Consider the following 23,883-nt stretch of genomic DNA (forward strand, 5'->3'; position numbering starts at 1 on the left):
TGGGAAGGAGGGGGGTCTCTCCCCGGCAGACGCAGCCCTGGAGCTGGGGAAAGTCACCTCTTTCTCTGGCCGCTGCAGCCCTGCATGTCCCAAATTCCCCCACCCCCTCTTCTCACCCCACTGCCCCCTCCCACCTACCCCCTAGTCCCCCCAAGGCCACCACCTCACCTTCCATGTGCGTCTTCTCCAGGGTCCAGGCACCTAATTAGTGGAGCCTCGCCTGCGCGGCTGCACTAATTAGGTGGATGGCTCTTCATTTTTGTGTGCGGCCGCCCAGGCATGCACCTTAGAAGGAACTATCCGCGGGCCACCTGAATGGAGCTCGCGGACCACTGATGGTCCGCGAACCAGTTTGAGAACCTCTGCTCTACTCCATCCTCATTCTTACAGTCTTTGGGCCAGATTCTGCTCTCCCTGACGCTGGTGTACACCCAGGAGAACTCTGCTGAGGGCAGTGGAGTTACTCTGGGTTTACAGGGGGTCACTGAGAGAAGTATGTGGCCCTTTGTAGTTCATTTGGGGCCAGGCGATGAACCTCTCACTCCCCCTGGGGAGCCGTTATTCACAGCAGGGGTCCCACTGCAGTTCCAGGGACTGCTCACATCTGTAACTTCTCACCCGTGTGGGTACAGGTGTTACAGTCTGACCCTTACTATCTATATTCTGTCGTTGGAGGTCTAACCAGCCCTGTGGCTCACCGCGAGTGACAGTAACAATGTGAAAACACAGGCCTGATTGTGATCTAAGCACTGACCCCAAAGCCGCAGCGCGACCTTCTTGGGCTGGGAGAACTCCGCAGAGGGTCAGTGCTTGGATGGGAAACCTCCTCCAGTGCAGGACGTAGCTTAACAAACTGAGCAGGTGACTCTATCGCCCTCAATCAGCAGCAAATGCCCATCCTGCTGATAGGGAGTGTGACGGGGTGTTCACCCCCACTAGACCAGAAGGGGTTAATGAGGCTGAGAAGGGGCCACGTAAAGGGATAGGCTCCAGCTGAGGGGAACTAGGCGGCCTAAATAAGCCCTGAATGATGACGAGCAGGAGCAGGTGGGGCTGGTATAAAGCCAGGAACCCGGCAGCAGAGAAGGGCTGCAGTGAGGAAGGCTACAGTCGCTCTCTGGGCATGAGCGAGGGAAAGGAGGAAGCCCAGGGCAGAGGAGAAACCCTGGGGACCCAGGCCCCGAAGGAAGGATTTACCTCGGAGGGTGGTGGAGCAAAAGCCTGAGAGAGGCGGAGTAGGAAAGGAATCGGGGAAGCCCCAGCAAGGCGGGACGTTGCAGACCTTAGCTGCTGACTCAAGAGTCCCTGAACTGGAACCAAGAGCAGAGGACAGGCCGAGGTTCCCCTCCCAGCCACTGGGGAAGTGGCACTGTCAGGGCAGTGGGTTTGGTGATTCCCTGGGACAGTTTGTCCTGTGGCACTTTGATACCCTGGCAGGGGGGAAACACCCAGTGACTTGGCCAGAGGGCCAAGGCCTGAAGAGGGAGCAGTCAAGCCAGAAAGAGGAAAGTTCAGAGTCCAGAAGAGCGAGTGGGGCTGCGGCAAGAATGAGATGACAGAAGGGGTGTTGGAGCCAGAAGGAGCTAATCCCATGAGCAGCCAGGAGGAGGCGCCCTAGCGGTGAGTGAATTCTGTGATAGGTGCTCTGGTGTGGGAAGTGCCATGTTTGAGATGAGAGGTCAATCCAATGCCTGATCAATGCCTGATCAAAAGGACACTTAACTCACATGGACTGTCCTGTGAACGCTCTGTCTGGGGTATAGGTAATGGCTTCTTTTGTGACTAAGCGGAATCATGCAGGGACGTGTGACTTGACCATGTGACTCCAAACTCCATCTTTTACCTGTAATTTTCCACTAGCTGTGCTGAGGGCTTTATTTGAAACAATGGATTTCCCTCCACATGGCAGAAGCTATAAAAGGCGCCAGAAACACCTCCATTTTGCCTCTTTCCTGCTCAAGCCTCTGGACTATGGACTTCTACTAACGGGAGCATTGTTTCTAACCAAGAGACTGAGGACCTTCCAATGATTTGGAAGCAACCAGAGACTTGACTTAAGCCTGCAGTTTATTCCATCACTGCTACATGCCTGAACCAAGAACTTTGCAATTATTGTATGTATTTGATTCCTTTAACCGATTTTAATTCTCATCTTTCTTATCAATAAACCTTTAGATTCTAGATACTAAAAGATTGGCAACAGCATGATTGTTGGGTAAGATTTGACTGATATGTTGACCTGGGTGTGTGGCTGGTCCTTTGGGATCAGAAGAACCCTTTGTTTGATGAAACTGGTTTTAAGGAACCACTCATCTGTAAGTCTCGTGCTTTGGTGGTGATACAAGGACTGGAATACCTAAGGACACTGCTTTTCTGACTTCTTGTTAGCCAGTGTGGTGAAACAGAAGTTTTGTTGCTTGTTTGGTATATCTTATGGGGGAATAACCACCAGTTTGGGGGGTGTATCTGCCCTATTTCTCAGCAGTTTGTCCTGTATTTGGTATTCTCAGTTGTGGCCCATTGAGGCACGGTTACATATACACTGCAGTATTACACCATCCCTAACCTGCAGCCACCTCTGGCGTAGAACCCAGCAGTTCTTTTTTACATCAACAACCCTACACAACACTTCCGCTAGAAGAGCAGAGAAGAATAAATTTACATGAAACCTCAGAAAATTCAGGAGGCAAAGTGTAGACACTAGGGTTGGACATTGGCCAGGACACTGGCTCTAGTCCCCTGTTGTTAATACAGTTTACCTGTGGGATCTGCCTGATAGGTATTTGATTCCCTCTTTGCACAGCTCTCCCTGGTGGATGAAACAAAGGGATAGTTATAGGGCTCTTCTTTCCCTCCCCCCCCCCGCCCCCCCCATAACTCCACTAATGAGTGGATCATTGAGTTTCGTGGTCAGATTCTAGCTGGTTCCCTTTTCCCAGAACAGGTTTGCTGCAAATGTCGAGGCAATTTAAGAAATTAAAAGGCCTTTCGGAAGGTTGGACACACCCGTCTGTGCCACCTGGAATTCGCTTTGTTCTTAAAGGGTTTGTCTATACAAAATTTTGGCTCTGTAATATTTCTGACACAGCTTCTCCTGATTCATGAACTGAAATAACCTGTGCTGGTGTAAGACCCCTTTAAACAGTATAACTACATCCACGCGGAGGCTTTTACTGGCATAGCCATGTCAGCAACAATTCACACCACGGCTCAACAGAGTTACCTGATAAGAGTGTAGACCAGCCCTAATCCTTCCGGCCTGCACTGGACATTGTTCCATGGAGCCATTTCAGCCTGAGACCTCCTGCTCCCGTGATGGCTGCAACAGAATCAAGTTATTTAAAGGGGGTGGCACAGAATCCTAGAAGTCAGAGATGGAGACGACCCTGTTACACTGGGTGCCCCTAGCTCCTCCCGGCCACTGCAGGATTGTTGCCTATGTTATAATCACGAGTACTTTGTCCAGACCCCTTGATAGGGGCTTCTAGCCCTGCCCCTCAGCATCTCTTCCACTGTCTGTTAGATCTCACTGTCAGGAAGCCATTCCTGCCATTCATCCTACTGTTCCCTCTGTCGATTTCCTTCCCGATGCTCCTAGTTCTTCCCCTTTGGCTCACCCCAAGTGACCCTTCTGTATCCTTGCTGTGCTCGCATGGAGGGGAAGGTTCAGGCTGCTTGACCAGAAACCCATTTCTCACCACTGGGAGGGTTGAAGAATGAAGGTTTTCAGGAGGGCTGGGGGTGGGAAAGGTGGGTGACAGGGGAGGGACCGTACTTGTCTGCCCCACAACTCAAGCACCCTCTCAATGGTTTCCAAAACCTCTCCTCACTCCCATTGGTTATCATTCACCTGAGCCATCCCATCTGATTCTGTCTATTCCTCCAGCCTGCAGTAGATGTCACTGACCCACGGTGAGGGATGTAGCATAAATACCCAGGAAGGCAGGTTAGAGTGGATGATACGATACTGGACCTGTTTCCCTGGAGACTGTAGCACTGATGCTTCTCCCCGTACTGCTCTCCTTGGCCGTACAAGTGCAGATCATCTCCTGCTACCGCATCTCAGAAGGGATTGTCGTTAGGCTCCAAACACTAAAGACCCCATTCTCATCTATGGCTCCAGCATCCATCTGACCTTCAGACGCCTCCTCACCCATGTCCCAGAGACCTGCACTCCAGGGAGGAGTGAAATCAGAGAGCAGGCAGAGCAGAGGAATGACGGGGGGAAGCTCAGCATGCTCCAGGGCAGAGGGCACCAGGATGGAAAGTCTCGGCTTGAAGGCATCTAAAAGAGAGTTGAGTCACAGGAGAGTTCGGAAAGAGAGTTTACCGGTAGCTGAGCTAGTCCATACCCAGCTCCTACCCCTACCCCAGCCAGTGCAGCGTGTTTTAAATGTCTACGACAGCTGGAACAGACAAAGCCTATGTCTTACACTCTGGCGCATCCACTTTCGGAGACTCCCCCGATCCGTCGCTGCTCGGAAGTTTGTCCTGATATGATCTTTGTGGATTATTTACTGAGTGCCGACAGCGTGTTTGGTACAGTACGAAATGCAATGGAAGAACTGATCAGTCTGGTGGTGAGGACACCAGACTGGGAGTCAGGAGCCCTGAGATCTATGCCCAGCCCAGCTCTGCCTTGCTACGTGACCTTGGAGACAAGTTCACTTCCCCCTGTCTGTGCCTCAGTTTCTCCAACTGTAAAATTAGGGAAATGATACTTACCTCCATATGATATTTAGTCCCCTTTGCAAGGCGCTTTGCGATCTACCTATAAAAAGCCTGATAGAGGAACCATTCTTACTTAGATATAACAGTCAGGCTAAATTTTCCGATTACGTTCATCTCATTAGTCTGAGTTACAGCCTCTAGTAGTGCCTGAAATAATTCCTTGCCTTCCCTTTGATGTGCACGCTCTGGAATAATTGCGACCAATGTGGCTCAAATAGATCTAGATATCACCAGTCGTACACTGAATTATTATATGCAACTCAGACTGTGCTGCTTGAGGCACTGAATATTCCCCTGTATGAACACGTGGGTGGAATCATTTCATGCCGCTTGGTGAATTCCTGGAAAAGAACCTGATTAATATTAAAGCCTTAATAGGATAGCAGGGCAGCTGAAACATACCCCATGTCCTAGGCTCAGACAGTTGCAGTAGGAAACGCCAGTGTGACTATCAAATCTGATTCCTAATGTAGCATCCCAACTAGACGGCAGGGAAATCATAACACCTAGCACTGACATGGTGCTTTTCATCCATAGATCTCCAAGTGCTTTCACCCAGGAGAGTCACTATCCCCATTATAGAGATGAGGAATTGAAGATGCAGAGAAATAGAAGGTTCGATTTTTTCCGAATATTGCAGCTTTTCAAAAGCTGTTTTGTGGTTAGAGTGTTTTAAAAATCTGGCCATGTCTGTAGACATCTAAATGGGAGCTGTTGGGTCCTGGTGTCTTTTGAAAATCTCACCCTAAGTGCCCAGTGACTCAGGAACAAAACCCAGGTCTCCTAATTCCCCACCCGATGGCCTGGGTCACTGCCTGGAACATGGTGCCTTTTCCCACAAATACCTAAGGCTTAACGCTGAAATGGCAATCAGTCACAACCTAGCATTGCGATATCATTATTTTGGCCCATTGGAAACTCACCTGTGACAGTCAGTCTGGTCCCATTCCCAAAGTTCGGATGCGTATATATACAGCAAGGCCACAGTAATACACCCCAGAGTCACTTCTTTGTACGCTACTGATAATCAGAGAAAATGTGTTTACCGTAATGTTCACTTTACTGGAGTATTTTCCATTTGAAGGTTGACGCGGAGAACTCTCGTAAATCCATTGTAAACTCGGATGTTCCTTGTACCACAGAACTCTCCATACTTTACTGAATGGCTACTGTCCAGCTGTGCAGTCTGCCCAGAGGTCAGCCACACCTGTGCTGGGCTTTGCTGGATTTGTCTCCCTTCTTCCGAGGCAACCACTATACAGAGGAAGAAAGGAGTGGGTTAATACAGTGAGCACTGGACAAGGCTGGGCTTTGTCAATACACTACACAGAGCAGGTGATCAAAGAATAACAAAAAGGTACTTCTCCGTTAAAGATTCATTGTAACTTTTCTCTATTTCTAGCCAATATTTTTGTTAAGTTTCATGCAGCCTGTGCTGGAATTAATGAAAAGTAACAACAAAAACAAACCTCGGCGTTTAGAACCAATGGGTAGAGAGATTTCCAGTTCCCTGCCCTCATCACCTGTGTGCATTCCCACTTGAGTTTACCCAAATCAATGGTAACAAACTTTTTACTAAATTGTACATGAGAGAGTCTTTTTTAGCAACTTGTATTTCAAATTCTCTTTTTGATCCTTCTGCAGAAAAATACGTCAGCCCCTATGTAATGCATCAGCATGAAGGAAAAGTAGATTTTGCACCCCAATCGAGAATATTAACCAGAAACTATTCTCAAGGTGTTCGTATCTGGCATTCAGGTTGTTTTAATGTAAAATATTTCATCACCTCTCTTCAGATTTCAACTGATGAACTAAGAGATGTGAATTCCTCTCTCAGCAGGTAGATATTAGCACCCTTTGGAACTTCAGAAGGTCCTTGTGCAGAAAGTTAATAGTTTTTAGTATGGTGGAAAATAAGCATGAAATAAATCAGGCTAAAATACTTACTGAGCAGACAGACTAGCATCATCTCAACTATCTGGTGAGACATCTTGTGCCTTTCTTTGGTAAAGAATAGGTGATGTCTGTCTGCCTCACAGCACCTGCTAGCTAATGGATTTCTTAATGAAAGCCTTTGTCACATGGAGAGGAAAATGTTCTCTTTCCTCTTAAAGATCTGTGGGGCAACATGCATGACAAAACAAGAGGGCCAAGAGCTATTAATAACCCCATTCAAAATCTTATTCTTAGTGCCAGCAGAGCAAACCGGGGTTGGGGGACGGGGGGATATTCCTTTGCCTCTAAAATCTTTTAGAGAAGAAATTCAAGCTTAGATTGGATACCAGCATGGTGTGTGTCTCAAGTGGAATATTTGTGTGAGTCTTGTTATGAGCATCCTATTATTTCTTCTGACTGCAATTCAGGTGGAATATTTTCTGTGCTTCAGGGATTTATAAGGTCAGACGGTATTAGCATCAATAAAATGGCAATAAGCTCTCTCACTGCGGTGTATGAAAACTATGTTAAAATTGTGATTTATAACTTTAAATTTCAGGTTTCAGAGTAGCAGCCGTGTTAGTCTGTATTTGCAAAAATAAAATGAGTACCCCCCCTCGGCCCCCCGCTCTCCTGGTGGTATTAGCTCATCTTAAGTGATCACTCTCCTTACAGTGTGTATGATAACATCCACTGTTTCCTGTTCTCTGTGTAAATAAGTCTCCCCACTGTATTTTTCACTGAATGCATCCGATGAAGTGAGCTGTAGCTCACGAAAGCTTATGCTCAAATAAATTTGTTAGTCTCTAAGGTGCCACAAGTACTCCTTTTCTTTTTTTAAACTTCAGGGGGTTTTCCTGGTCCTGCTTGCTGTCTGTGGGGAAGTGTGCAATCTGGGCCTAGCAGAAGTCAGTCTGGAAAGAGACAGCCGAGATCAAGGTGGGGTGAGTTGTGCATCTCTCTTTTAAGGAGCAGCCTGCTTTGTCTCTCTCTGGTTTGGGTTTCTTTTTCTTATCGTTCTGGATTCGAAGGACTGGGGGTGGAACCCTCTGGCGAAGGAATTGATGGGGTTAGAATATGAAAGTATGGTGGAGTCACCCCACTTTGGGACAATTTGGAGCAAAACCTACTTTTAGGACACTTATTTCAGATTTCTGCATAATGCACGTTCCATAGTGTAATGTACAAAATTGCTTACAGAGAGAACAAAGTGAAATGCTGACTAAGAGATTCTAAATCCATCCCTTCTAAATCCATCTTTTCTAAACAGTTTTCACCCACGTAATCTGGAACATGGTTCTCTGAGCAGCCTGTCTTTACCTGGAAATTAAAGGTGAGAGGTGCAAACCTCCATGACCCCTGCAGTGGCTGCTCCTGGCAGGTGAGGCTGGGCCCGGCTCCTAGCCACGGGCCTTGCAACTTGACCGATGTGATCAGAGCCCTACTCAGGTTTGGCACATCTGTCCCTCTGTTTCCATCTATAGAGCAGCAGAGGAGCCAAACCAGGGCAGCACTGTGGTCACGTGGACACGATGCCAATGCCGGGAGCTGGACCCAGCCCCACGGAGCAGGAGGTGCCGCTGCAGGGTGAGTGCAGGGTGGTCTTGCTGTCCAACCCTCCACGTGCTCCCTGCGCCCTCCTTTTCTTATGGTTGTTTTCCTGTACCTCTGCCTGAAGTTCATTGTCAATTGCCAGGATTAAATTGTAGGCCAGGCTATAGCAGGAATCCTGAGTATCTCAGGAGCCAGGCGTCATTTTCAAAAGTGATCTAGGTTGCCAAGTGAAGTCCTGCTGACTTTCAATGGTTTCTAATAGGTTTCAGAGTGGTAGTCGTGTTAGTCTAGGTCAGCAAAAAGAACGAGGAGTCCTTGTGGCACCTTAGAGACTAACACATTTATTTGGGCGTAAGCTTTTGTGGGCTAGAACCCACTTCATCAGATGAAGTGGGTTCTAGCCCACCAAAGCTTATGCCCAAATATATTTGTTAGTCTCTAAGGTGCCACAAGGACTCCTCGTTGTTTTTAATGGTATCTAAGCTCATGAGAACCTGATTTCAAGATATTTAGGTGCTTAAAGGTGCAGCTAGGCGCCTAGGGAGGCTTGCAAAATCAATGGGCGTTAGACAGTGAAGTCATTGGACACATTTTCAAACACGCCCTAAGATTATTGCCCCCAGTCACACTTAACTCATACACATTCCTTTTACACTTGATCTTCTTCTGTACAAGTCTATTAAAAGCCAAGACAAAGTGACTGTAATAGTTTTGATTTTATTTCTACATTATGTTTTATAAAAACAAATTGAAACCAACCTTAGAAACCCACAGGCGACAGGACAAAGAGCCGTGTTTGCTACAAAGGGCCAATCGTTTAAAAATAGAGCAGAACTGGCTGCTGGGAAAGCTGCACTTGCCGCTGTGGTCAGTTTCAGCCCACTTATTTTGCCACTTTTCTTTTGTTTGTTCCGCTACCAAAGCGCTTGGGCTGTTTGTTTTTTCAGGTCTCACTCCCTGCGTTCGGTTACCAAGGAAGTGTGAACTGCTCCCCCCAATTCCTCTGCAGCCAGGGGGTGGTTAGAGCAAAGCTAAAGCAGAATAGTCCATGAAATAACTGCAAAAACTGGAATTTACCTTTCAGCAGTGTGAAAGAAAGTAAATGTTACAGCTCAAACCAAAGACATTGAGAAAATAGATCAGTCACTAATTATCCGCTGTGCAGCGTTGCCTAGTGGATAGAGCACTGGACAGCGACGTGGTTTCTATTCCCAGCTCTTCTGCTGGGTTATCTTGGGGAAGTCATTTCCCCGCTCTGTGCCTCAGTTTCCCCATCTGCAAAATGGGGATAACATTACTGACCTCCTTAGTAAAGCGCTTTGGGATCTACTCGTGATGTGCCTGGAATTATTATCATAAAGAGGAGCCAAAGAATAGGCACAAGTATGAAAGCCACCCCAATCCTGGCTTCAGGACTAAACTTGATAAGTTTATGGAGGGGATGGTATGATGGGATAGCCTAATTTTGGCAATTAATTGATCTTTGACTATTAACAGTATAAATATGCCCAATGGCCTGTGATGGGACACTAGTTAGGGTGGGATCTGAGTTACTACAGAGAATTCTTTCCTGGGTGTCTGACTGGTGAGCCTTGTGCACATGCTCAGGGTTTAGCCGATCGCCATATTTGGGGTCGAGAAGGAATTTTCCTCCAGGGCAGATTGGCAGAGGCCCTGGGAGTTTTTCGCCTTCCTCTGCAGCGTGGGGCAGGAGTCACTTGCTGGAGGATTCTCTGCACCTTGAAGTCTTTAAACCATGAGTTGAGGACTTCAATAGCTCAGACATAGGTCAGGGGTTTGTTACAGGAGTGGGTGGGTGAGATTCTGTGGCCTGCAATGTGCAGGGGGTCAGACTAGACGATCATAATGGTCCCTTCTGACTGTAAAGTCTATGACTAATCATGGTGTATTGTGCTGCATGAAGTGTTTGCAATACACCCATGATGCACCTTACAGCCCCACAAACTCTGGGCTAACAAGGCCTGATCCTGAGTTCCTGGTGCACCCAGCACTACTCCACTCAAATCAATGGGAGTTTGGGGTGCGCAAAAATGCAGGATCAGAAACTGCACAGTTTGGAGGCAGGTGACAAAGCTTGAGCTGTTCTGGAGTCTGGAAATCCAGCCATAAGGATTTCCTGGTCTCTTTTCTCAAGCGAGCCACTGTGAGTGTTCAGGATTCCCTTAAAGACTTCCGAGGGCCAGATCCTCAACTAGTGTAAATCAGGTTTCAGAGTAGCAGCCGTGTTAGTCTGTGTTCGCAAAAAGAACAGGAGGACTTGTGGCACCTTAGAGACTAACAAATTTATTTGAGCATAAGCTTTCGTGAGCTACAGCTCACTTCGTGAATGCATCCGATGAAGTGAGCTGTAGTTCACGAAAGCTTATGCTCAAATAAATTTGTTAGTCTCTAAGGTGCCACAAGTCCTCCTTTTCTCTTAGTGTAAATCAGTGTCAGTTCATTGGCTTCAGTGGAGCGATGCTCATTTACACCAGCTGAGAATCTGGTCCCAAATTGCCGTTCAGTATCATGTTGTCAAGCAATAAGGCTCAGTGGGGGTAAAATACTGAGGCAGCAGGGAGAAGCCCGTTTCTCAGCTGTTCATCACCCGCAGCTGGGGCCACACTTCCAGAAGAGCCCAGCTCCCATTTAGGGGACGTCTACACTGCAGCTGGGGGAGTAGCAGCTCAATGTAGCGCACTGAAAGATAGCGGTGTGGCCACGGCGGCCCAGGTGGCAGCTCGGGCTGACGTCCCAAGTTCAATTCTGCCCGACCTCCTGGACACGAACTCGTAGAGTTGGCCTGAGACACCGCCCACGCTGCTGTGGCCACTCTGCTATTTTCACCACACTAGCTAGAGCAGAGCTAGCGCTTGTCTGTCTACCCGGGCTGGGAACTACCCTGCCAGCTGCAGTGCAGACGTACGCATCGGCACCTCAATAACGACCAGATTTGTACAAGTGCTCGGCTCGTTAGACGCCCATTGGAGGCTCATCTCTTGGGAATCCAGCCATAAGTGTGCCAGTGGGGGCTGCTGGGGGATGAGCACAGTTGAAAATTGTGCCATTCGTTAAGTGTCTAAATGGGAGCTGAGCTCTTTAAAAATCTGGCCGCAATGGGGGTGCTGATCCCTTGGGAAAATCATTTGCAATAGGCAGCAGGGTACAATGCGGTCTACAGAATCGCACCTTTAGCCAGAGTCATGTGCAGCAGTGTGACCCGTCAGAAAACCCTGGTACCTGCTGTCTCCGCACTAGACATGGTTCTGTGTTGAACTATCTCATGCATATTCTACATTGTGCCACATCCTAATGGTTATTTCGTTCTTCTGAATTGTTCTAATATAACCATATTTGAATCAAATGCAGCAACAGCTGACAAGAAATAGATTGTCCCGAAAGGGTTCTTTACAAAGCCTCTGTGATAAGCATCTATCACCACAGGACAACCCCCTCAGCAGTTCCGACCAGGATGTTGGACCCTTTGCACTTGAGCAGCTTACCAGACAGAAACTCTTAGATTTCATCGTTCAGGATATTGTTTGTAACAATCATGCTGTTCACCAAATATCTGCTTTTGTCTTTGCTGGGTAAAGCTTTTGCTTTAGTCATACCATTAAGCTTTAGAATTGAAAAAGGAACCTTTTCAATAAGGCTTTCATGATGTCTGATAGCTTAGGATGGTTCTGCTACAGTTTAGATGCTCTTCCATTTACTTTTGCACAATGTAATCTGGTTGCATTTGTGCTTTTGTTTTAATTCTGAACAATTCAGTTTATTTAGGTTAGATTGTAACCTGCTGAAAATTGACTCTAATAACACACCCTCTTTTATTCCTGCAGTGGTACAAGTGCAGTTATTTTTGCACCAACTTCAGCCGTTCCTGTTTGTGAACATTAATGATACAGCGAAGATCCAGTGCTCTTCCAAAGAACAATTTTTAGCAGGAGGTGGAACAGCTCAGTGGTACAGGAGACAGGAAGGTGAGGCCCCCATGTTAATTAAGAGGTGCTCAGATAATCAAAATGTAAATAAAATTGCTTGCATATCGGAAGGACACAACTTGACCCTGGAAATCTACAATGCCCAACGGAGTGACTCGGGGGTTTATTACTGTACCAATTCGTACATCATCTTGACTTTTGGCAACGGATCCACCCTGATTGTTGGAGGTAAGGAAATAGAACTGAATGGTTAGAAATGAAATATAATGACAATGCAGACATAGTTCATGTGCATGTTAAAATGTAAAAAGTTGGTGTGATAGTTTATCAAAGATTGAATTGTTAGAAGACAGACTGTCTGAATCCAAAAGAAGCGAGTAAACTTTGGATGCTGAAAGAACAGGAAACTATATTTTGCACAAATAAAATATGAAAATAGTGAAGATGAACTCTTGAAGATTTTCTGTCTTCTTCCTGTTCAGGGCACAAGCTGGGAATATTTTAAACCTTAGAGCCATGTTCAAATGACACAATACTTTGCAATTAGGAAATGTTCTTAGGACTGCATCAGTTCCTAAAACAGCACAGAGTTTCCCTTCTGCTAAGTGCAAATATGTGTTTAGTTTGGGCTGGATATCATTTCATTTTTCACTTTCTTCATATTTTTCTATTGTACAACACATTTATCCTTTGAGCTACTTTCATCTTGTACGATTAACCCCCTGAATCAAACTGCAGCTCAGCTGAGCCTCACACTGAGCTCTGTGCTTTCTCCTGCTCAGACAGTTACACCAGCAGCAGTTGGGTGCTGACTCTGGCTCCATCTCCCCACGGCCTCCTCTCCCACGGGACGGCTGATCTGGCTTGCGTGGTCCATGGAGTTTCCAACCCAGTCCAAATTTCCTGGAGTTTTTCTGGGGATCTGCAGGAACAGGGTCTGATGCGTTCGCTGAAAGCAAAGGATGGCTCCTTCGTGTTCATAAATCACATCAGCGTCCCCATGGACACCTGGACCAGTGGGAAGAATTTCACCTGTGAAGTCAAATTCAACTCTTCTGGCAAGTGTGTTAGGAAAATTGCCAGGTATATGGAAGGTGAGTGATTTTATACTTGAGAATAAAGGAAATTAAGTGATAATATGCATGTGAAGTGGCCACATGAGAGCTACCTCAATGTAATTTGCCATTACAGAAAGCTGGGATATTCTATGTCATAATTAAAAGCGGGCAGATTTGCAGAGAATTTGGGGAAATCTAAATTGAGACATTAGAGGGACTCCAAGACAGTGTAGGTCTGATTTCTAGAGCAGCTTTCACTCAGATTGTACCTATAAAGCACTGTAAAGAATAAAATAAGAACAACTATTGGAGAGAGGGGAATTAAAACCAAAGGGTTTAATGAAAAGGTGCAAACATGATTCTCCCAACTCCACTGGTGTCAGCTTCCTCCACAGTCCATCCCAGCGGGTGTATGCTGCAGACTGTGCGCTATGCAGTGGTGGTTTTCCTGGCGGTGTTGATGGTGTCTGTGAGCCTGGCCTGGAGTCTCTGCGGTTCTAATCCAGGTAATCAACACACTACAGTCCGTCCTGGGTGTGGAGACCTAGCAGCTGCCCTATTAATACCTGGGTTGATTTCTCACAAAATTTGAAAACAGCTCTACCAGTCCCTTTTATTTGTCCCTACTGAACATGTATTCCTTCTTACACCCCTGTAATGCAGCAAATCTTCTGTTGAGGCTCGGTGCTTGGAACTGCTATTCACTCATCATTTACTTTATCACACAGGGCAAACTTCTGCCACAAATAAGTATGTTTAACTCCCATGGGAATCTCTGGGCAAATTCCATTGGGATGTAACCAGTGATATAAATTACACAGCAGAGGCCTGGTTAGCCAATCAGTTGTAAATGCACAACTTCCATTGAAGTGGGAGGATAATCTGGGCTGGGGTATAAATTGCTCAGAAAACAGCCTGTAAGTGGTGATGAAAAACTTTAATTTCCTCTAATGAGCCATTGACTGAGTCTTCAAAATGAGTGAATTTAGGATGCAGATGGTTCCAATGCCCCTGTAATTCTGCTAAGGCTGGATTTGGCCTTTTCTGTCTGTTTTGAAATTCAGTAAAAGAGCGAAAGCCGCAGACTCAGAGGAGTTAATGGGTGCATTAAAAACTGTCTCAATCCTAAACTTCTTTTTCAGTCAAGTGCTGAACTTTTAAGGCAAGATTCCCATGATGGTTTCTGTGCTAATCACGTGCACTGTTTGGACAGAGGAATTTTAAATAAAACTTAACAATCTGTTTGTAAATGTAATTGATTGTTGTGTCCAACTCCATCAAAGTTTGGCTAATTAACCTTGCGGGGAGGTGTCTAACGTTGCTGAATGTTGTCAAACAGGGTCAAACCATTTATGCCCAACTGGAGTTTGATTCAAAGAATCACAACCAGAGCGCGGAGCAGCGACCAGTGAAAGGGAAAAGGGGGAAATCGTAGCCCAGACGGGGATCCAAGCTGGACACTCACAGCTGTTTCACTGTTGATCTCAATGACAGGACCATCCTGTAAGGTGCTGACTTTCTGTAGAAGCTGTCGGTTTGTTTTCACTGCTTCTTACTGCTCTTCACCGCTGCTGCACGTGGCTCAGTTCCACACTGAATCTGAAGATTGACCCACTTGCCCACCTGGCCTATGCAGAGCAGGAAGTCACAAAAAGAACCAGGCCCTTAAGATGAGGTGGGAGATTTCCTAGTGTGATATGAAAGACGTTGTCCTACAGGTATCTTGGCAACATATTGGTGTGTTTATGGCCAATCCCACCCCGTGAGACTCAGGTGTGTTACCGGTGGCACAAGCAGGACCAGAAAAACCCAGATGCAGAACCAGCCTTGGCCCCCTGACGCACAGAGCAGATGGAAGGGGCAGAACCAGACAGAAGTGACACTTTCCAGCTGGGTGGAGGTTGCTTTTGGCTGCCTCCTAGGAGCTGCCATCAGCAGGACCGTGCCGCCTGGCCAGCAGTATCGTTCCATGGTGTGAGGGGAGATGACGAATGGGAAACTGTGTCTGAACGGAGCTGTGTGAGGTCAGGCTCTGTCCGCATCCCTGTCCTGGAGCAGCTACTCCAACAAATTCCTTGGGAAACTGCTGTTTTTCCTGAAGGGCTCAATCCACAGGGCCTCGTGCCAACACCCATCTATCTTCTATCAGTAACAGCTTTATCAATGGGAGGGGCTCCCCCAGCCACGGAGCCTGCACATGCTGCCTGGTTGGATCCTAACTCCTCGTTTTGAAGCTGTAATTCTAAATGTTGCTCATTAAAAAATATGCCACGTCCTCCCTCATGTTTCCGTTCCTTTCTCTAGCAGCTGAGATGCATGAAGCTCAGCGTATTGATTGACAGGTGACTTCTTACAGTCTTTGGGCCAGATTCTGCTCTCCCTGACGCTGGTGTACACCCAGGAGAACTCTGCTGAGGGCAGTGGAGTTACTCTGGGTTTACAGGGGGTCACTGAGAGAAGTATGTGGCCCTTTGTAGTTCATTTGGGGCCAGGCGATGAACCTCTCACTCCCCCTGGGGAGCCGTTATTCACAGCAGGGGTCCCACTGAAGTTCCAGGGACTGTTCACATCTGTAACTTCTCACCCGTGTGGGCACAGCTGTTACAGTCCGACCCTTACTATCTATATTCTGTCGTTGGAGGTCTAACCAGCCCTTTGGCTCCTCACAAGTGACAGTAAAAATGTGAAAACACAGGCCTGATTGTGATCTAAGTACTGACCCCAAAGCCCCAGCGCGGCCGGCCTCGGGCTGGGCTCCCTCCGCAGAGGGTCAGTGCTTGGAGGGAGGTTCACAAACGGAGCCGGTGACTCTTATCGCCCTCAATCAGCACCAATTGCCTATCCTGGTGATAGGGGATGTGATGGGGTGTTCACTCCACACTAGCCTGGAAGGGGTTAATGAGGCTAAGAAGGGGCCAGTTAAGCAGATAGGCCCCAGCTGAGAGGAATTAAGTGGCCTAAGTAACCCCTGCAGGATGATGGAGCCCAGCTGAGCAGGAGCAGGTGGGGTTGGTATAAATCCAGGAACCCGGCAGCAGAGAAGGGCTGCAGTGAGGAAGGCTGCAGTCCCTCTCTGGGCATGAGAGAGGGAAAGGAGGAAGCCCGGGGGCAGAGGAGAAACCCTGGGCACCCAGGCCCCGAGGAATGTTTTATCTAGCAGGGTAGTGGTACAGTGAGAGAGGCAGAGGAGGAAACGGCTCAGGAAGCCCCAGCAAGGCGGGACATTGCAGACCTTAGCCGCTGACTCAAGGATCCCTGAGCTGGAGCCAGGAGTCGAGGACAGGCCCAGTTTCCCCTCCCAGCCACTGGGGAAGTGGCACAGTCAGGGCAGTGGGTTTGGAGACTGCCTGGGACAGTTTGTCCTGTGGGACTTTGATACCCTGGCACGGGGAAAACACCCAGTGACCTGGCCAGAGGGCCAAGGCCTGAAGAGGGAGCAGCCAAGCCAGGAAGAGGGAAGTGCAGAGTCGCAGAGAGCGAGTGGGGCGGCAGCGAGAACGAGGCGATGGAAGGGGCTGTCAGAGCTGGAAGGGGCTAATCCCATGAGCAGCCAGGAGGAGGCGCCCTAGGGGTGAGTGAACCCTGTGACAAGGTGCTACGGGGGGGGGAAGTGCCATGTTTGAGATGAGAGGTGAATACAATGCCCCACGAATCTGCAGGCAAGTCACAAATGACCCCACGTGACTTTTTGCAAGAAGGGAGGTGTCGGTCCAGACTATGGGTTCAGAGAAGTGACCGAGGAAGTGACTGTATTTCAAGCAAACGCACAGCACATCACAGCTCATTACAAACATGAGACTTTCCGTAATTCTCTCGCTTTCGTTCTTGCTTTTTGCATCTCTTGTTTTAAAAAATATAAACCACTTTTGTGAGACTGCATCAGTCACCGAGAAGCATTTCTGTTGTAAGTCAGAGTCGCATATTCAGTCTGAAATAGAAAAAGGAAAGAGACGATATTATTATTAATTCTTTGTATTAGAGCAGCTTTTGTGTTGTAAGACTGTGAAAAAACTATATCAACGGTGCAGATTTCTCTTTTGTCCTCAGTTGTTGTCTTTTATCCTGGGTGCTGGGTTTAGTGTGAGCATGGCTGGATGCTGTTGGTGGCTTGTGATACACATGAGGTCAGACAAGATGATCTGGTGGTCCTTTACAGAAATATATCCCACACTATTTCACCATGCCTGACCTGCAGCCACCTCTGGTGTGGAAACCAGCAGTTCTTCTGTACCAACAACCCTACTCAACACTTCCGCTAGACAAGCAGAGAAGAATAAATTCAAATGAAACCTCAGTGAATTCAGGAGGCAAAGTGTAGACACTAGGGTTGGACATTGGCCAGAACACTGGCTCTAGTCCCCTGTTGTTAAGACACTGTATCTTACTGATGTGCCAAATGCTAAAAAAAAAACAGCTTACCTGTGGGATCTGCCTCATAGGTATTGGATTCCCTCTTTGCACAGCTCTCCCTGGTGGATGAAACAAAGGGATAGTTACAGGGATGTGTGATGAGTGGCTGCTTTAAAGCCGACGGAAATATGACTGAGTTACCTCTGATGGGGCACTTCCTCCAAAGCAAGATCAACAGCTGGATGAGGAGAAGGATGAAAATACAGGGCAGCCCAGCATAGAACACAATCCTACAGTCTCCTGCAGAGAGAAGAGATGTTGAGTATAGAAAACACCTATCAAAACATGGGCTTTTGATCTCTGCGTCCCATGAAACTTCATGGGCAAAGGGAGATGTTCCCCGAAGCTCCGCACCCGTTGTTCTATGCTCTATAGTGGTGGTCCTCAACCGGGGTGCCCCTAACACTGGGGGTACGCAGAGGTCTTCCAGGAGGCCCATCAATTCATCTAGATATTTGCCTACTTTTACAACAGGCTACATAAAAAGCACTGACGAAGTCAGTACAAACTAAAATGTCATACAGACAGTGACTTATTTATACTGCTCTCTATACTATACACTGAAATATAAGTACAATATTTATATCCCAATTGATTTCTTTTATCATTATATGGTAAAATTGTGAAAGTCCGCAATTTTTCGATAACCGTGAGCTGTGACACTTTTGTATGTTTATCTCTGATTGTGTAAGCAAGTAGCTTTTAAGTGAGATGTAACTTGGGGGTACGCAAAACAAATCAGGCTCCTGAGAGGGGTACAGTGGTCTGGAAAGGTTGAGAGCCACTGCCCTGCTGTATATGGAGGGAAGACAGGGAAGAGGGATGATTTAGTTGGGGTTGGTCTTGGTCTTGTTTTGAGCAGGGGGTGGGACTAGATGACCTCCTGAGGTCTCTTCCAACCCTAATCGTCTATGATTCTATGACGTTGCAAAATGATCTATCGTTGTTATTGTGTCTCTCTTCTCTCTCTCCCACCCCAGATCATTCCTCGAATGTGTGCATCATGAAGTGCTGTGGTCAGATTCCAGGTGGCTTCTTTTTTCCCAGCACAAGTTTGCCGCAAACGCTGAGGCGATTAGGAAATTAAAAGGCCTTTCGGAAGGCTGGACACACCCGTCTGTGCCACCTGGAATTCGCTTTGTTCTTAAAGGGTTTGTCTATACAAAATTTTGCCACTGTAATATTGCCAGCACAGCTTCTCCTGATTCATGAACTGAAATAACCTGTGCTGGTGTAAGTCCCCTTTACACAGTATAACTACATCCACGCGGAGGCTTTTACTGGCATAACCATGTCGGCAACAGTTCACACCACGGCTCAACAGTTACCCGATAACAGTGTAGACCAGCCCTAATCCTGCTGGCCTGCACTGGACATTGTTCCATGGAGCCATTTCAGCCTGAGGTCTCCTCCTCCCGTGATGGCTGCAACAGAATCAAGTTATTTAAAGGGGGGAGTGGCACAGAATCCTAAAGTCAGAGATGGAGACGACCCTGTTACACTGGGTGCCCTCTAGCTCCTCCCCGGCCGCTGCAGGATTGTTCCCTATGTTATATTCACTAGTGCTTTGTCCAGTCCTGTTTACAGGGGCTTCCCGCCCTGCCCCGGGCATCTGTTCCATTACTTGTTAGATCTTGCTGTCACGAAGTCATTCCTGCCATTCATCCTGCTGTTCCCTCTGTCGATTTCCTTCCCAGTGCTCCTAGTTCTTCCCCTTTGGCTCACCCCAAGTGACCCTTCTGTATCCTTGCTGTGCTCACGTGGAGGGGAAGGCTCAGGCTGCTTGATCAGAAACCCATTTCTCACCACTGGGAGGGTTGAAAAATGAAGGTTTTCAGAAGGGCTGGGAGTGGGAAAGGTGGGTGATGGGGGAAGCGACTGTAACTGTCTGCCCCACACTTCAAGCAACCTCTCAATGGTTTCCTAAACCTCTCCTCACTCCCACTAGTTATCCTTCACCTGAGCCATCTCATCTAATTCTCTCTATTTCTCTAGCCTGGAGTAGATGTCACTGACCCTTCGTGTCCAGATACCTCCGTGAGGGATGTAGCATAAATACTCAGGTAGGCAGGTTAGACTGGATGATAGGATACTGGACCTGTTTCCCTGGAGACTGTAACACTGATGCTTCTCCCCGTGCTGTTCTCCTTGGCTGTACAAGTGCAGATCGTCTCCTGGTTCCACGTCTCAGAAGGGATTGTCGTTAGGCTCCAAACACTAAAGACCCCGTTCCCGTCTATGGCTCCAGCATCCATCTGACCCTCGGACACCTGCTCCCCAGTGTCCCAGAGAACAGCACTCCAGGGAGGAGTGAAATCAGAGAGCAGGCAGAGCAGAGGAATGACGGGGGGAAGCTCAGCATCCTCTGGGTTGGAGGGAACCAGGATGGAAAGTCTCGGCTCAGAGGCATCTAAAAGAGAGTCACAGAAACTAGAGATTGGAAAGATCTGTTACCGGTAACTCCGCTAGTCCATACCGAGCTCCTGCCCCTGCCCCAACTAGTGCAGGGTGTTTTCAGTGTCTAATGCTTTGTCTGTGCCAATTTTCAGTGTTTTACGCTCTGGGGTATCCTCTTTCGGAGACTCCCCCGATCCATTGCTGCTCGCAAATTTGTCCTGACATGGTTGTCATGGATTATTTGCTGAGTGCCGACAGCGTGTTTGCTTTGGTACAAAGGCAGAGGAAGAGCTGGTCAGCTGCTGGTGAGGAACCCAGACTGGGAGTCAGGAGGCCTGAGACCCATTCCCAGCTCTGTCTCTGACCTACTGTGTGACCTTGGGGAAACTGAGGCATGGAGAGGGGATGTGAACTTGTCTCCAACTGTACAGTAAGGGAGATGAAACTTAGTCACCTTTGCAAGGTGCTTTGAGATCTCTGGATGTAAAGCCTGATAGAGGAGCCATTGTTGCTTACAAGTAATGGTCAGTCAAACTTTTCCTATTGTTGCATTCATCCCATTAGCTACAGCGTCTAGTAGCGCCCAAAGTAATTCCTAAATTGCCTTCCTTTTTATGTGCACTCTTTGGAATATTTGCACAAAATGTGGATCAAAAATATGTAGATATCACGAGTCGTACGTTGAATTTATACATTCAATTCATACTGTGCTGCTTGAGACAATGACTAGCCCCCTGTCTGAACACGTGGGCAGAATCACAAAGCCTGGAAAGAACCTGAGTATTATTAACGTTGTATAAGGTTCGCAGGGCAGGTGAAACATACCCCATGCCCTAGGCTCAGGCAGTTGCAGTGGGAATCATCAGCAAATGTGACTCAAATCTGATTGCTAATGTAACTTACCAGTTGGAAGGCAGAGAAACATTAACACCTACCACTGACAGGCTGCTTTTCATCCAGAGATCTCAAAGTGCTTTCACACAGGCGTGTCATTATACAGGTGAGGAATCTGAGATGCAGAAAAATTCAAGGTCAGATTTTTCAAAACGTTCCAGATTTCAAAAGCTAGGTTTTGACTGGAGCATTTTACAATCTGGGCATTTATTTGGGTACCTAAATGGGAGCTCTTGGGTTCTGACTTCATCTGAAAATCTTGCCCTCAGGGATTAAGGAACAAACCCAGCTGTCCTAATTCCCTACCCTGTGCCCTGGCTCACTGCCTGGACTATGCTCTCTTTTCACAAATACAAATGGCTTAAAGCTGAAATGGGGGGATTGGCCACAACATAGCCAAAAAAAGGGTTTTTTTTCACTCTACCTCCTAGCATTGGAATATCATTGTTCTGAGCTATTGGAAACTCACCTGTGACAATTAGTCTGGTCCCATTCCCGAAGTTGGGCTGTAGATACAGAAAGGCAGAGAAGCCACAGTAATAAACCCCTGAGTCGTCTCTTTGCAGGTTATTGATTATCAGAGAAAACGTGTTTGCCGCAGTGCTCACATAACTCGAGTATTTTCCATCGGGAGGTGCAGACTCAAAACTCTGGTAAATCCATTTCAAACTTCCACTCTGTTGTTCCTTGTACCACATAATCCTTCCTTTTACTTTAGAAGAGTGACAGTCCAGCTGTGCAGTCTGTCCAGGGGTCCGCTGCAGCTGTGCTGGGCTTTGCTGGATTTGTATCCATTCTTCTGAGGCAGTCACTATACAGAGGAAGAAAGGAGTGTGTTAATACGGTGAGCACTGGACAAGCCTGGGCTTTTGCAATACGCTATATAGAGCAGAAGGTCCAAGAATAACACAAAGCACATATTTGTTAAAGATTTATTTTAATTTTTCTCTATTTCTAGCCATTTGTTTTCTTAGGATTCATGTAGCCTGTGGGGGAATTAATGTAATGTAACAACAACATCAGAGTTTAGAACCAAGGGCTACAGATTTCCAGTTCCCTTCCCTAATCACCGAGCTACACATTCCCTCTCATGCATACCCAAATCAGTGGTTAAAACCCTAGAATTTTACTAAATTGTACATGGGGGAGTCATTTGTTAACATCGCCCTTTGTGTTTCAAATTCTCCTTTTGATCATTCTGCTTAAAAATACGCCAGCCTGTGTTATACAGCAGCACAGGGGAAAAAGTAGATTTTGCACCATATTCCAGGACATTATCCAGAACCAGGAACTATTTTCAAGGTTAGTATCTGGCATCCAGGTTTCTTTAAAAACCGAATATTTCATCTCCTCTCTCCAGATTTCAGTTGACAAAGTAAAAGATGTGACTATCTCTCTGACCAGGTTGATGTTAGCACCTCTTAGAATTGCAGAAGGTCCTTGTGTAGAAAATTATTTGTAGCATGGTAGAAAATAAGCATGAAATAAATTGGGCTAAAATACTTACTGTGCATATAGACTAGAAGCATCCCAACTATGTGGTGGGACATCTTGTGCCTTTCTTCAGTAATGAATAGGTGATGCTGTGAGACAGACAGACGCCTGCTAGCTAATGGATCTCTTGATGAAAGACTTTGTCACGTGGAGAGGAAAATGTTCTATTTCCTCTTATAGATCAGTGGGGCAACATGCATGACAAAAGAAGAGGGTCAGGAGTTATTGGTAGCCCCATTCGAAACCTGCTCTGAGAAGCAGCGGGGCAAACCTGGGGGAAAACATTCCTTTGCCTTTAAAATCTATTAGAGAAGAAATTCAAGCTCAGACTGGGTAACAGCATGGTGTGTGTCTAGTGCAATCTGCTGTGTTATAGTTGGATGCCCATAACAACACCCTCTTCTGACTGCTATTCAGGTGGAATATTGTCTATGCTTCAGAGATGCATAAGGTCAGATGGGATTAGCATCAATAACACAGTGGTGTATGAAAACTGTTAAACTTGTGGTTTATCCCTTTAAATTGCAGGGGATTTTCCTGGTCCTGCTTGCAGCCTGTAGGGAAATGTACAATCTGGTCCTAGCAGATGTCAGTCTGAAAAGAGTCAGCTTAGGAAAAAGGTGGGTGAATTTTGCCTCTCTGCCTTAGGGAGCAGCCTGCTTTGTCTCTCTCTGTTTTTGGTTACTGTGTGTTATTCTGGATTCTAAGAATAAAAGTAATGTGAGGTGACAAACTTTCAGCATGAGTTTTTGATGTTTTTTATGTCCCAAGCATAACAATCACAAAGAGGTATATCATATGGAGATCAAGGTCCGCCCCAAGATTTTAGCAAAGGATGGAGGAAACCAACAAACAAGTTCCCTGGGCACCCTGGAAGTGGGGAAATGAGCAAAAAATACAACTTAGCTTGTGTGTTTCCCTTTTACTATAGATTTAAGGCAGGGGTGGCCAACCTGTGGCTCCGAAGCCGCATGTGGCTCTTCAGAAGTTAATGTGCGGCTCCTTGTCTAGGCACCGACTCCGGGGCTGGAGCTACAGGCTCCAACTTTCCAATGTGCCGGGGGGTGCTCACTGCTCAACCCTGGCTCTGCCCCAGGTCCTGACCCCAGTCTACCCCTTCCCCAAGGCTCCTGCCCCTTCTCCAGAGCCTGCCATGCCCTCGCTCCTCCCCCTATCCCCCAAGAGCCTCCTGCTCACTATGAAACAGCTGATTGTGGCAGGCAGGAGGCATGGGGAGGGAGGGGAAGGTGCTGTTCAGGGGGGCTGCTGGTGGGCGGGAGGCACGGGGGGCGGGAGCTGATGGGGAAACTGCTGACATATGACTGTGGCTCTTTGGCAATGTACTTTGGTAAATTCGGGCTCCTTCGCGGGCTCAGGTTGGCCACCCCTGATTTAAGGAACACGCTGGGAGTGGAGCCCATTGGGTAAGGAATGGATGGGGCTGGAATATGAAGGTGTGGTGGAGT

The 23,883-nt window shown here is 47.2% G+C and overlaps 1 protein-coding gene and 1 gene segment (V, D, J or C); one reads left to right on the top strand and one right to left on the bottom strand.

The window, feature by feature from the left end:
- The first annotated feature begins 11,672 nt into the window (after positions 1–11,672).
- Positions 11,673–23,883, top strand: part of LOC114018599 (immunoglobulin kappa light chain-like) — a 68,237-nt gene continuing 56,026 nt past the window's right edge. Inside the window, exons 1-5 of one of the 2 annotated variants that reach the window (XM_037882580.2) lie at positions 11,673–11,810; positions 12,063–12,392; positions 12,947–13,258; positions 13,606–13,728; positions 14,558–15,498. In XM_037882580.2, the coding sequence (XP_037738508.1) occupies positions 11,774–11,810; positions 12,063–12,392; positions 12,947–13,258; positions 13,606–13,728; positions 14,558–14,634 (879 nt within the window). In that variant the 5' untranslated portion in view covers positions 11,673–11,773 and the 3' untranslated portion in view covers positions 14,635–15,498. Of the gene's footprint in view, positions 11,811–12,062; positions 12,393–12,946; positions 13,259–13,605; positions 13,729–14,557; positions 15,499–23,883 lie in introns of those variants that run through there. The other variant, XM_043535042.1, reaches the window with a different exon arrangement.
- Positions 16,955–22,703, bottom strand: LOC119564056. The segment is given in 5 exon segments: positions 16,955–17,150; positions 17,642–17,691; positions 17,774–17,872; positions 21,393–21,734; positions 22,431–22,703. Coding segments are annotated over 5 exon segments (579 nt in total).

The sequence above is a fragment of the Chelonia mydas genome, chromosome 24 (genome assembly GCF_015237465.2).
Source record: "Chelonia mydas isolate rCheMyd1 chromosome 24, rCheMyd1.pri.v2, whole genome shotgun sequence".
Taxonomy (NCBI): domain Eukaryota; kingdom Metazoa; phylum Chordata; order Testudines; family Cheloniidae; genus Chelonia; species Chelonia mydas.